Here is a 12721-nt window from a genome sequence, read left to right on the forward strand (position 1 = left end):
CCCCCCCCAGGTTGCAGATAACTACTACAGGCCAGATCTGAAGAAGGCTGCCCTAGCAAGATTGAGCGCTGTGAACAGGAGCCTAAAGGTTGCCAAGTCCGGGGTCAAGAAGAGGAACAGACAAGCGTTGAAATCAGGTGGAAGGAAGTAGGAAGTGAGAATTAAGAGAATGAAAAATGAGATGTTGCGTTTGCCATTGTGTTTTTTGTTGGAATGCCAACTTAGTGCACAGTTTTGAATCTGAAGAGTAGTCTGGAGACAGATGTTTTGCTATGTTTTGCATTATTATTATATGCTTATTTTCATGCTGTGGTGAACTTGTCAGGTAACCTTGTGACTTTGTTTTGGTTATATGTTATTTTAATTGCAGTTGAAATTTTCTAGGATATTTCATGGTCCGGTAGGGATAACAAAGCACTTGGAAAAACCCTAAATCTTGTGTTGGTGTTATGTTTTGTTTTTTTTTTTTTTTTAATTAGTTGATTTCAATTAGTAAATATATGAGATTTATGTCTATGATTTAGATTTATATGATAATTAATGGATGCATTTAGACATGGCAGGATAATTAATAAATACAAACCATTCATATAGAATATTAAAATAGTACTAATAGTTATTTAATAATTTTAATATAATGTGTAATACAATTTTTGTTAATTAAAATTTTAGTTAAATAATTTTGTTGTAATCACAAGTTAAATTTAGTATTATTTAATATATAGTTAAATTAACAAATTAGTCAATTCAAATAAAAATAAATAAATACTTTTACATTAAACATTAATTAAAAGTAATATTGAGAATTGAAAAATAAAATAAAAGTTCATATTAAATTGAAGATAATATAAAATATAAATATATTAGTTAAAATTTAAGTCTACATAATATTTACATTCCTTTAATTGAAAATAATTAGTAATTAATTTTTTAATTCGTTTAAGTTATAGCCATAATCCTCTCTAATGTTCAAGACCATTATATCCAAACCCAAACATTAGCATATTCACAGCTATTGGGACATTTTTACACATTCAAAATTCGTACAACCTACAAAATACATTATATCCAAACCCAAAAGAAGCCTCGCAAGACTAACAGGAAGAGGCCAAGCTATACTAAAAACAAAAGTCCAACCTCTCTACTAGCTAAACAAAATAAAATGCATTTCAGGAGAGAGGAGAGCAAAAAAATTTACATGTTCCTATATTGGGGGTGGGGAGTAGGTAGCAAGTAACAAATTTACTGATTTTTTTATACACAGGATTCATTGATACAGTTCTTGTGTTCACCTCGACCATTTAATGACGTACCCTGAGTTGACGTTCGATTGCTCGAATAGAGGCACGTCCAGTCTTAATCTTTTGCGTAAGTTTGTGCAAAATCTGTAAGCCGTTCCTTCAGATGCTGCAACAATATAATGCATATTAAGAAACTAACGAACTAGAGATTAAAATTAGAACTACAAAAAGTAAGATGGTAATGTGGATTAGTAAGTTGATGTTAATCACCTTCAGCTCTTCATGGAGAACAATGAATATCTTTTTCAACCTCTTGTGCCTCTGCAAATTACCTCTTAATTTGAGTCAACTTTATTATATAAGAAAGAATATAAATAACGAGGAAAAAAAAAAATTGATGTGCTTTCAGATGAAGGCAAACAAAAATATTCATGCCTACATGAAGTACAACCCACGTGAGCCTTGAGATTTTGTGCAAGAATAATTACTAATGTTGATTTAAGCTGCAAAGCCCCAGAGATGGAGAAATATATATGTGAACGTGAAAAACTTCTAATCCTATCAACTTAAAAACTTACAGAAAAGATACTAGGATTGGCAGCCATACCGTTGAACACAGCCGATAGGTTTCTTTCAGCTGTCCTAAGACGTTAAAGTATTTCTCCGAATCTTGTCCTCTAGCAGAATCGAGCTCCTTTCCGAGTTTGCAGAACTCAGCCCTACATATGTCCACCGATGTTTAGAAACATAATGATTTTTTATTTATAGTAACAGCATACCAGAACACTTTTTAAACATAATAACCAGACATTAAGTGTGAGATCCCACATTGGTCGGAGAAGATAACGAAGCATTCTTTATAAAGGTGTGGAAACTTTTCCCTAGTAGACGCGTTTTAAAAACCTTGAGGGGAAATCCCAAAGAGGACAGTATCTGCTAGCGGTGGACTTGGGCCATTACATTAAGACAGGCAGACTGCGACACGTGTAGTAATGGATAAGAATCGGATATGAATGAAAAGAAGTATTACCTGTAGCTTTCTAGGATTTTGTTCAAGGATAGGTATGATTCATATTTATCATGATACTCCTGTACATAATCCTTGTACCTAATAAGAAGTATATTTTTTCATCAGTTATCAAACATTAATGGCGAAGTAAAAGAAAATGAATGAGTTATAGATGAAACTTACTGAGAGAAATCCCTGATGGCTCCCTTCAACTCTGGCTCATCCTTTTCATACTTGGAATATGAACAACTGTTTTCGTCTGAAGAAGAATCTCTCCTCTTCGGATCACTATATTCACGCTCAGCTGATGCTGGGTTCTTTAGTTCATCGGTAACTTCAGCTAATGGATAAGGTGCTAGTCTTTTACCTCCTTTTTTTGAGGGAAGCTGTTCTCTTTTCATATCATGCAGCTGGGAAATGCCAACAGATGTTTTTCTGTTGCTTTCCCCACAGCCTTCAGGACCAATCCCTTGATTAGGTTTTACATTTGCGTCAACTGACTTATCAACTTCAACACGATCGACCCTTGAATCATATTGTGGATGAGAATGCAGAAACCGGTGGCTAAGCCTCTTCGAGTCTTCAACTATATGTTCTGAATTTTTCTGTTTATTTGAGCCTTCCGGATTACTGGGAAACTTGGTACTTACATGGGGTGAGGACTGCTTTCCATATTCTAAACTAGCCTTCAACTTAGATTTTTCTTTATTTAAATCTGAACTCCAGAGATCTGTAGTGTTTTCTTTATTCTCCAACTGTTTCAACGAATTGCTTCTTTCGAATTTATTTTTACCCGGTTTTTCCTCGGAGAAGGGCTCACGAAGTTCACCCAACTCCAGGTCTGAAAGCTCTCTTTGGAGAATTCGGCCTTTTCCATTAACAGGGGACCTGTCTACACTAATTCTATTATTATTATTGTCCCTTGGTGGATACCCCATCTGCGAGCTTGAAAATATTTTGCCATCTTTTAACTTTCCAACTATTTCAGCAGGCTTACCGTGATGGGAGTCAAAGGGTTGTATCTGTTTGTCCCCTGGACCACCTGATCTAGAATTCTTTTTCTCCTTTGTCCCTTCGTGTTCAGCATTTCCATAAAATGTATCATTATACACATGAAAGTTTTTATCAGCATGACCAACCCTTTCAGTGTGCTTAGTGCCACGTCCAATATCACCATGCTTGTCAGGTCTGACTACTGTATCTACAGCCCTCCCTCCATTTTGATCATGGAGCCTCCAACCTGCTTGTGAAACATCTGAACTATTTTTTTCTGAAAATGTTTCTTTGTTTCCTTTTTTTGGCCTAAAATCAGAATTTCCTTTAAAGCACTCCAAATCAGAACTCCTTTTAAACTTGCCTTTAGATATCCTATCTGTGCTGTCAGATTGTTCATGCCTGGCACTGTCCACAACAGTATTTTCCCTATCCTCAAACAAACTCCCAATAAAATCTTGGCGCTCTTGGAATTCATCAGTGTATGGTGAAAAGGATCTTGACCCTTCCACAGGTTTTCCACCTTCAATAGGAAGTAAACTGCGATCATCAATTTTAGCTTCTGGCTCATCATCAGAAGAATCGTTCTCAATGTCAATTGTTGCATCAGATTCTTGTCCATTTTCCTTTTCATCATCCATATTCTGCACAGCCCCACCATCTGGACTTTTCCAAGCAGCAGGAGATGTAGAGAAACCCTGTACGGAAGCTTGCAATTTATACTTGGATTCTTTGTCATCATCACTGGTCATGATATCCACGTCCTCATCAGAACCTTCCTTGCTATTGGAAGGTGCGTCACTTTCACTATCACTGCTACTCACACTACCCATGGGGCTTCGGCTTCTACTCCTACTATGATTCCCGCTATCAGTTTCACTATCACTGCTATCACTTTCAGAATCACTGTCACTTTCATTGTCAGACGAACTAGCTGCCTGGCCTTCACTATTTTCAGGGAGTTTTTTCTCAGCAAAAACATGGGGTGAATGCTGTTGGATGCCATTTTTCTCCAAGAAATTTGATTCTTTGTTAGCTTGAGAGGTTTCTACCTTTTCCTCCAATTCAATGCCACATCTTGCTCCTAACTGCGGTTCTGGAGCAGTCATTTGATCATGGAGGTTTTCGTGTACAGGGGTTTGATGATGGCTGACCAAAGGAGAGCTGTGAAAGTACAAGACGAGAATTAGACTCCTAGATGAACATCGAGCAATCCATGTATATCAAAAACAGGAATCCATGTATATCAAAAACACTGGCTAGTAAATTACTGGGTGGAGCTTTCTTTTGGTTTGATCTGCTATCCAATCTCCAATGTAATTACTCTTTTAATGAAGTTATTTTGTTTTCCTTTTCTTTTTCGTATAGAGAATATTCCAACACGTAGAGATTTGAACCTACAATCTCTTAGAGGAGATAAGGATGTCTTAACCATTGAATATTATTATAAAACCTTGCAGTAAAGCATTCTACCTAACAATTTGCTGACGCTTTCTTTCCTCATAGAGCTTAGTTAATTGATAATAAAAAAAAACTAAACTATCATGATGAAATAGTTGAGGCATTTCTACTTCCTCTAAGAGGTTATAAATTTGAATTCAGCATGTCATGTAATATTCTAAAAAAATGAGGCATTTGAGGTTGTCGTGAAACATTTCTACTCCCTCTAAAAATTGTGGTTTGAATTCAACATGTAATGTAATATTCTCAAAAGATGACCCGACATAAGATTTTGCAAAATGGTAACAAGAACGAATAACCCGACATAAGATTTTGCAAATAACTGTTCAAGTCAACCAGATAAAATCACCCACAAATGTTGAAGTACCTTTCACCTTCGGATGAAAGTCTTTTGGAGCCTTCCAACTCAACTCCTGATTTCAAACAATATTTCCCCGGAGCTTCGTAGGTTGCAATCTAACAGTCAAGATTAAACAAGAATATAAGAACAATTACTTCAGTATGTATGAACAAATCAGAATTCAGAACAACTACTAGAATATCGGAAGATTTCAGAAGCACAGTCAATCTATTATAAGTTCAAAAGGAAAAGGTTAATTCATTTTTTCCCGTTTAAATTGATAGTTCAGTTGTTGAATCCTTTTAATTGAAGTACTATTCAAGACAGCATATGCGGGACTGTTGAGAGATGTATTGAAATAACTGAATAAACATTAATCTAGTAGATTATGCATTATTTCTATTAATTTAACATCTGCATCACTTACTCTTTTGATGATTGGCTCGATCTTTTTTACAGCATTTGGGATTTTATCGCCAACTGCTCTCTCCAAGGCCTACGAGGGGTGACAAGAATTACCATTGAGAGAGAAATAGAAAACAGTAAAAGCCTTACGTTTAGAATATAACTGATAAACTTGTTTAAGGGAACAAACAAACCATGAACAGGAAACATCCAACATTATTTTCATATTAGGAATCAATACTTCAATTAAGGTAGATGAAAAATAACATCCTAAGTTCCTACCTATGGTAGTCACCTATTTATTTTTGTGTACCTTCAAACTCATCCCCTTGGGATTCTCCAAGAGTAAAGTATACAACATTCCTTGCAAGTCTGTTGGTCTAACTCCACTATTCCCTTCCTGTCCTGATGTTTCATGTACTCTTTTTGCAGCTCTGGTCGGGATTTCCTTCTCGCTGCCAGCAGCAGCATTAATCTTAGCAGGTAGTCGAGGTCTAATATCTTCTGCAATAATACGAGTCTTAGCGGTAATTGCAGATCCAAATTGAGATACTGGAGCACCAGTTTGCTCAGGCGGAGATGGAATAGGCGAATGTGATAGCCTATCCTTCGAAGCAGGTAACGATGACATGCCAGGTTTATATGTAGATTTTGTAGGCCCGACTGCAATGACATCTTATGTTAGTACTGCACTACTAGGGTTCATTGACATTAATGTCCATCAGGAGACATGGTATATGTCAAAGAGAAAGAAAGCACTTGAAAAGGGAGAAAAAAAGAATAAAGCATTTAGACAAGCAAAAAGAAAATGAAGAAAAAACTTAGTGTACACAGACAGTCACCTTGAGACAGTTCATTTTTCTGCTTTTTAAAGGGAGGCTCTTTCTTATTCTTATAATGCCTCCATGGATTAGCTGCAAGCAAGCAAGGTCTTAGTAGAGATTTGACCTCAACATAGAAGGTTCAGTTTTTGCAGAATTCAATCAGATAACAAAATAAATAAATAAATAATATTAAGGCAGGTTGACAAGACCACTTTACCAGGTATAAGAATGAATTAACCTCCTGTTCATCTCAAGAATAAAATAATAGAATTTACCCACTAAACAAATCTTTAAAAAATGCATACCTTCGGCAGCAGCCAATTGCTTTATTTGATTCTTCATAGATGGATTCCCAGGTTCTAAGACAATAGATCTGCAGCCAGAAACACAAGATATGTGCATGAATGTGTAAGAGATGAAGATAATACTAAACATCATCACGGATAGCTCTATAACAACAAACAGAACCTCTCTACAGTTTAGAAGTCGTTCACACAAAAGTTAAAGGTTTCACAAACTTTCAGTGCTACATCTCAATCATCAAAAGCCTTTTTTTTTTTTTTCTGTATTTTTGTTTGAGTGGGAGGACGAATATTATAAAAAAAGCTGATCCTAATATTATCATTAAACTATCAAATACAACTAAATCATGGCTTGGAAGAACGGTGAAACATCCACAAGCCCAAATAAACTTTTAATTCAAGAGCATTCCAGTATGCCAAACAAAAGAATACGCTATAGTTTCATGTCCAAATTTAGTTTAGAAAAATAGCATGAAAGTCATCTGTAGCTATGTTATATCAGAAACAAAAGCATTAAGCAGTTCCATTCAGAACAAAAAAAATTTCAAAATCATGTGTATGATTATAAATTCATTTATATTGTCCGTACTCATGTCAGATTCTGTGTGCCAATTACTCCATTGATTTTATTTTGTCTGTCTTGAGGAGGCTTGACATGGCAGATGTAAAACAGAAAAACAGGGCTTTTCGTGGGATGTAGTGGAGATTTCTAGAGCACTGTACTCTCTTTGGAAGAATTTCATTGTTAGTAAGTACGGTAGGCATTATTTAGATAATGCACTAAAATTTCTTGCCCCTACTCCTCAGGAAAAAAAAATTCTTTGGAGCCAAGTTAGTCCCTATTTTCAAGCAATACATCACCTTTAGGTAACTTCACGGACCCGAGATGTTTGGAAAGATCCCTAGTGTAGAATGAAGGTTCACTTTGTTGGGATATTTGGTTCAGAATAATTATGGACAGAGAAATTGAAAGTGGGCATCATTTGACTGCAAACCTTCTCAAAACCTTAAAGAATTTTGAGAAAAAGTCCTGCAGTTCCTCCTCTGTTAGTTCTCTCTTCCTGCTAGCTGCTACCGAGACTTTCATTTCACAAGAGTTGAGCAAAAAGAATGGAAGTCTAGACTCCCTAAAAAGTTTAAGGTCTACAAGTTGTTGACGCCAACGAAGTTATACAGAGAGGAAGCTACACCTACCAAATGGATTACATCTTGCAGTACTCCATTTCTAGTCAGAAGGATTTTCTTGGAGAGAACAAAATGATTTTCGAAGGCATTAGGTTCAGGGCAGAGGGCAGGGGGAACCCCTCCCAAACTCTACAGAGAGACTTCCAGTCGTTAATAATCATCAAGAGGCCGTAATACAAAAAAAATTTGTATGTAAAGATATCCACCACAACACCATCTTTTGGACAAGATCGCAAAAGATATCCAAGCGTAACCAACGAGACCGAGAAGCACAACTCCCAACAATTAGGCTTTTCCCATAAAATTTCAAGCATTTAGGGCTTCCATAAGCTTATCATCTACCCTCCTAGGCAGAAAGTAGAGATGACAAAATGCCTAAAAAGTAACTCCATGATTTATAAGAAAAATTACAATGGATGAAGAGGTGTTCAAAGTCCTCCCCACCATCAAAAAAGCCTGCACTTGAATGAGAAAGAGACCGATTCCTGAACTTCCTTTGAAGTCTATCATCCACGTTAAGGCTCCTAAAGGCCAAAAACCTTGGAAGATCTCGACTTCCTCAAGGTATTTGTGCTTCTAAATCTTACTAGTTCGGCCATTGTTAACCTTGGTGGGTTTTGCGGAGAGGTTTAGAAAACCAACTTACTAGAATACCTCTTCAAACCGTCCAAAGACTACAGAATTCGATCCACTCCCTCCCCAAGATGAAATGAGCTGATCTTCTCTACAAGGGGCACTCAGTTGTGAAGCTCTCTATCAAAAACACCTCTTCTAGATCCCAAGTCTCGAGCTTGACTACTATTAACCCAACAATCAGAGATTGAGGCACTCTTTGCACAAGACAGCAAAAATATCAAGAAATCAAAGCTTCAGAGGATCCTGATCATCCAAGTATCTTCCCAAAAGCAAATATTTTCCACACCCAGCCTTGAACATTTTTTTTTTTCTTTGTTTTGATAAGAAACAAAAGGTATAGTAATTAGACAAAAAAAGTGACAGCCCTAGGCCTTAAACCTTGCAAACCAAGAAGGGAAACTGGGCTTTCATTCTAGTCTTTTTGTAATATTCTTAATTCTATGATGATAGCTAATTGACGAGCTTTTCTCAAACTCCTTGAATTTTATTTGGCTTTTACCTTCTTGAAATTTTGTTTCTTATTCTAAAAAAGAAGTCTCAATTAAACCTAATATCATAAAAAATAACTTCAAAATTAATCTAATAATCATTTTGTTATTAATGTTAATAAGGATATGTTATTAGCAGAGGCATGTTTGTAATTATATGGTAATTTCTTAGAGTTAAGCTATTGTATTAATAGAGATAATAGGAAGTTCGGGGAGGAAATCTTTGGGGAAATTTGGGTAGAACCAGGCCTCTCATAAAGGTTGGAAGCTTGTATTCCTTTGTAAATTTTAAAACTGACACCAATTTGATAAGAAGTTGAAAAACATAATTTGATTTGTATCAAAATTGACAAAATAAATAAAAGCTCTTTGAGAGGTTTGGTATCTCCCAAGATACACTGAAAAATCTCATCCATGAACCTCCTAACTCACCTAATTATATGCAACACAAGTCTGATAAACTTACTAGGTAATTGAATATACGTTAGTGATTTTCTTTGCAGTCATAAATTATAGTTCATGTAATGGTGCCAAAACTATTAAGTGTGTGAGAAGGAAGGTAAGCACATAAACTAACCCCATTTAGTTGTATAAAAAATGCATGAAGTTTTTAGGTAATCTATAAATTGAAAAAGGCCAGAATGCAGTAAGGTCAGATGTGCTAATTGCCAAAAGCTAGAGAAGCAATAAACACGCTCAATACAGGATTGCATACCTACGGGCCTTAGCTTTACGGTCAGCTTCTTCAGACAACTTCTTAACATGGTTTGTAGTTGATTCGTCCAAGATACGCTGCACATTTACTTTTCTCCAAGCATTGCCTGATTCAATAAGCAAACCACTTCCGTCTTCACCACTTTTACGTTCTTCATATATGTCACACAGATCGCCAACTTCACGTGACCATGTGAACCTAAACTCTTTTCCACCAACATCAATGACCTGTTGTTTGAGTTCAACAACAATCTTAAATTGCCAAAGACCTCATAAATTAGCTTCAAACAGAGAAGTAGAAATTAGATCATAAGGTGCATGTATGATTGTAGAAATCGACTGACAGAAACTTGTAATTTTATATATATTCCTTTCTTTAACTGTACAAGGCTTGGAGAGCCTTAAAATGATTTCCTCATTTTTTTAATGGGATCAGACCTCCTCGAAGAGTTTCCTATAGAGATGTAGACTATTTCCAATAATGAATTAAAAAAAAAAATCATTTTCCTGAAATGCAAAATGAGAAGCCTAGTAAGTGCTCTAAAAAGAGATTTTTGTACAGTACAAATTAATTGACAAAATGAAAACAGCTTAGCACTTCGCAAGTAAGGTGCATGATCTATTTCTTCCCATTTTCACATAAACATAGGAACAAAAAGAAGAACCGGGATATTCAAGAAAAAGGGGTAGATCATAGAGGGTTTAATAAAATAAAGAAAACCAAGAATATACAATCCAAACAAGGCCTTACATCTTTTCTATTTCATTTTCAACCCTTGGCCTAGGCCCTAGCCATCCTAATAGGTTACGCCCATCTATTCTGTTCTAGTGACAAAATGAAATCGTGATGAAGCAGCCTCATATTCTCAAATTTAGGAAGGATTGGAATATGAAATTTCCATAATGATTGGAAAGATGTTTCTCTCTTAATACTCAAAACTCTTAGTGTTCAAGATTCTACAAGCAATTCATTTGAAACCATAAATGGACACCTGATTCTCACAGGAATCTTGGAACGCTACCATGAGTTCACTTCTGACTGTGTTCCAACAACTTTTTAAGAATTCAAGTGGTAAAGCCATTTGGACCCAACAACTATTTCTTCCGCTGATCTTTTGTAATCCTTAGAACCTCCTCTTCATCAGAAGGCCTTTCCTTCCTTATGCTATCCCATCCAGACCATCAGCAAAATTAACATCTCTCTTTCTTGGTATTTAGTAATTAAGAAAGAGAGAATTTGGAAGAATATAGAAGAGAACAGCTTTTTCCTAAACCCCACTACTTTTAACTTGTTCATACATTTAGTATTCAGGTTGCCACAAATTTTGGGGTACTGGATTAAAAGAACCACTGACCACCCCTCCCTATGTTTTCCCACTAGAATCACAATAGGACATTTACTCTTCCTCCTATTGGTATCACGCTTAAATATATCAAGGATATTAACCAACCTATTGGAAGTCTTTTCAAACTATACCAAGAATTTATCAGCCTGAAGTAATATTTTAAAAAAAATAATAAAATAAATAAATAAGTTCTGGTTGATAGGGAATTTCAACAGCTCCTTGAGATAGCAATTTTATGAAGATAAGGCTCCCAAATAAGCAGGCAGAGAACTAGAGTTACCCCCTTCAACTTGTCTCTCTCACTCTACTTCCTATAAAATTCTCTACACATCCATCATAAATTGCATTTTCTTTATAAGAATGCTGTGCAAATTGTAAGACTAAAACCAAGGCCTCATCAGTGGTGGTAGCACTTCCTTTATTCATTAAATTATCATGTCTACCAAAATGAGAGAGAAAAATAAGCTCAAATTTTAGACTACAAGTGGAGCAAGTATTATCAAGTGTAGATCATCAGCTTGGAAAAGTTTTGATAGCCATGCTCCAATTGTCAGGTGGAACACGAACGCCAGTATGCCCTTCTAAAAACTATATATGCATCAAGAACACGTAGAAACACAGATGAGATAATCTGAGGAAGTATTCCTACTGATATTTTTCAACCAAGTACTTACTTACACAGTTATCCATGTTGCTACTCAAACAAGACCTTACAGTATTCTACTTGTGCGCATATCCAACAGCGTAGTTGAAGTACTCGACACAAGTTCAGATAATCTAAAAATACCACACTCGAGAATTAACATACTCCAGCATAAAAATCTTCATTTTCGGATGATGTGGATGGCTAGAGTAAAGAACTACTATAAAAAAAATAAAAGAAAAAGAACTTACATTACCACTAGAATTCTTGCCATTCGCATCAAACTTAATCCTCGGAGTCCCGCCTTGCGCCTCAACCCGCTTGATCTCATCAATTAAGTCCGGAGCCAACCAAATTGTCATGGAAAAAGTCAACGGGTTGTTTCCAGGAACAAGACTGAAAGTCTCCTCGACGGACTGAGGCGCTAACGATTTCGTTGCGGTGGTGGTTCGATTCCGAGGATTGGTGACAGAACCGGCGCTACTGCCGCCAAGAGAGAGACGGCCGGAGGGCCGGTGAGAAGGTGGCAGAGGAAAAGAGGAGTGTGGCCGCTTTCCGACCGTTCCCCGGCCGGCGCCGGCGCCGGCTCGGCCGAGCTTTGACGGGCCACCATACATTGTAATGGAAGAGAGATGAAGACGACGGAAGATGGTCGAACCAGCTTCCGGGACCCAGAAGCAACGCAGGTACACTTTCAAGTGCCTCTGTTGACCAATTTGGCTCACATTTGCGTATTCTTTTTGGGTCTTCTCTTTAATTTCAACAAATTCTGGGGTCTTTTCTGCAATTACAGTAGCTCTTAGCCCGTATTTCGGATCCATGGGCCTGTCTATGAAGCCAATACGGCCCATGGAGACACGATATATGATGTATTATGGTTAGGGTCGTGTCCTAATGGTTGCAAGGTGACTCCTTATATGTATATGACGTGATTATTGTAGGTTCACATTCTAACAGTCGCTCGTTGCATATATATGATATAATTATAATAGAGTTGTGTCCTAATAATTGGAAGGTCACTCATTGCATGTGTATCATTAGATTCTACGACAATCGTACCCTACATGATGTGTGCACACATACGAAGTCACTCCTTGTATGTATCTGATTCTACTAAGGTCGTGCCCTAACAAT

The 12721-nt window shown here is 36.6% G+C and overlaps 2 protein-coding genes across 3 annotated transcripts in view; one reads left to right on the forward strand and one right to left on the reverse strand.

Annotated features, from left to right (window-relative positions):
- Nucleotides 1-388, forward strand: part of LOC111457983 (60S ribosomal protein L28-2-like) — a 2885-nt gene extending 2497 nt beyond the window's left edge. Inside the window, exon 4 of the mRNA XM_023100455.1 lies at nucleotides 11-388. Coding sequence (XP_022956223.1) covers nucleotides 11-151 — 141 coding nt within the window. The 3' untranslated portion in view covers nucleotides 152-388. The remainder of the gene's footprint in view (nucleotides 1-10) is intronic.
- A 611-nt stretch (nucleotides 389-999) lies between these two features.
- On the reverse strand, nucleotides 1000-12453 carry LOC111457735 (dentin sialophosphoprotein-like). 2 transcript variants are annotated; one of them, XM_023100115.1, is made up of 12 exons: nucleotides 11839-12453; nucleotides 9600-9826; nucleotides 6579-6646; nucleotides 6292-6363; nucleotides 5763-6112; nucleotides 5472-5540; nucleotides 5072-5160; nucleotides 2434-4407; nucleotides 2272-2349; nucleotides 1849-1960; nucleotides 1512-1562; nucleotides 1000-1407 (listed from the first exon to the last, which is right to left on the reverse strand). In XM_023100115.1, exons 1-12 carry the CDS (start codon nucleotides 12436-12438, stop codon nucleotides 1357-1359), a joined length of 3741 nt encoding a protein of 1246 aa, XP_022955883.1. In that variant the 5' UTR covers nucleotides 12439-12453; the 3' UTR covers nucleotides 1000-1356. The 2 variants fall into 2 exon arrangements, with proteins under 2 accessions (XP_022955883.1, XP_022955884.1); XM_023100116.1 differs by having other exon boundaries at nucleotides 11844-11921.
- Between the last annotated feature and the right edge of the window lie 268 nt (nucleotides 12454-12721).

The sequence above is a fragment of the Cucurbita moschata genome, unplaced genomic scaffold (assembly GCF_002738365.1).
Source record: "Cucurbita moschata cultivar Rifu unplaced genomic scaffold, Cmos_1.0 Cmo_Scf00020, whole genome shotgun sequence".
NCBI classification, from domain to species: domain Eukaryota; kingdom Viridiplantae; phylum Streptophyta; class Magnoliopsida; order Cucurbitales; family Cucurbitaceae; genus Cucurbita; species Cucurbita moschata.

What these genes read in the sequence shown, in the direction of transcription:
- LOC111457735 (XM_023100115.1), bottom strand. Translation starts at nt 12,438, where the DNA reads ATGGGCCGTATTGGCTTCATAGACAGGCCCATGGATCCGAAATACGGG. An exon ending in CTTTCATCCGAAGGTGAAAG is followed by an intron (nt 4,408 to 5,071) that starts GTACTTCAACAT and finishes GTACTTTCACAG; the next exon opens with CTCTCCTTTGGTCAGCCATC. An exon ending in CCTATCGGCTGTGTTCAACG is followed by an intron (nt 1,563 to 1,848) that starts GTATGGCTGCCA and finishes GGTAATTTGCAG; the next exon opens with AGGCACAAGAGGTTGAAAAA.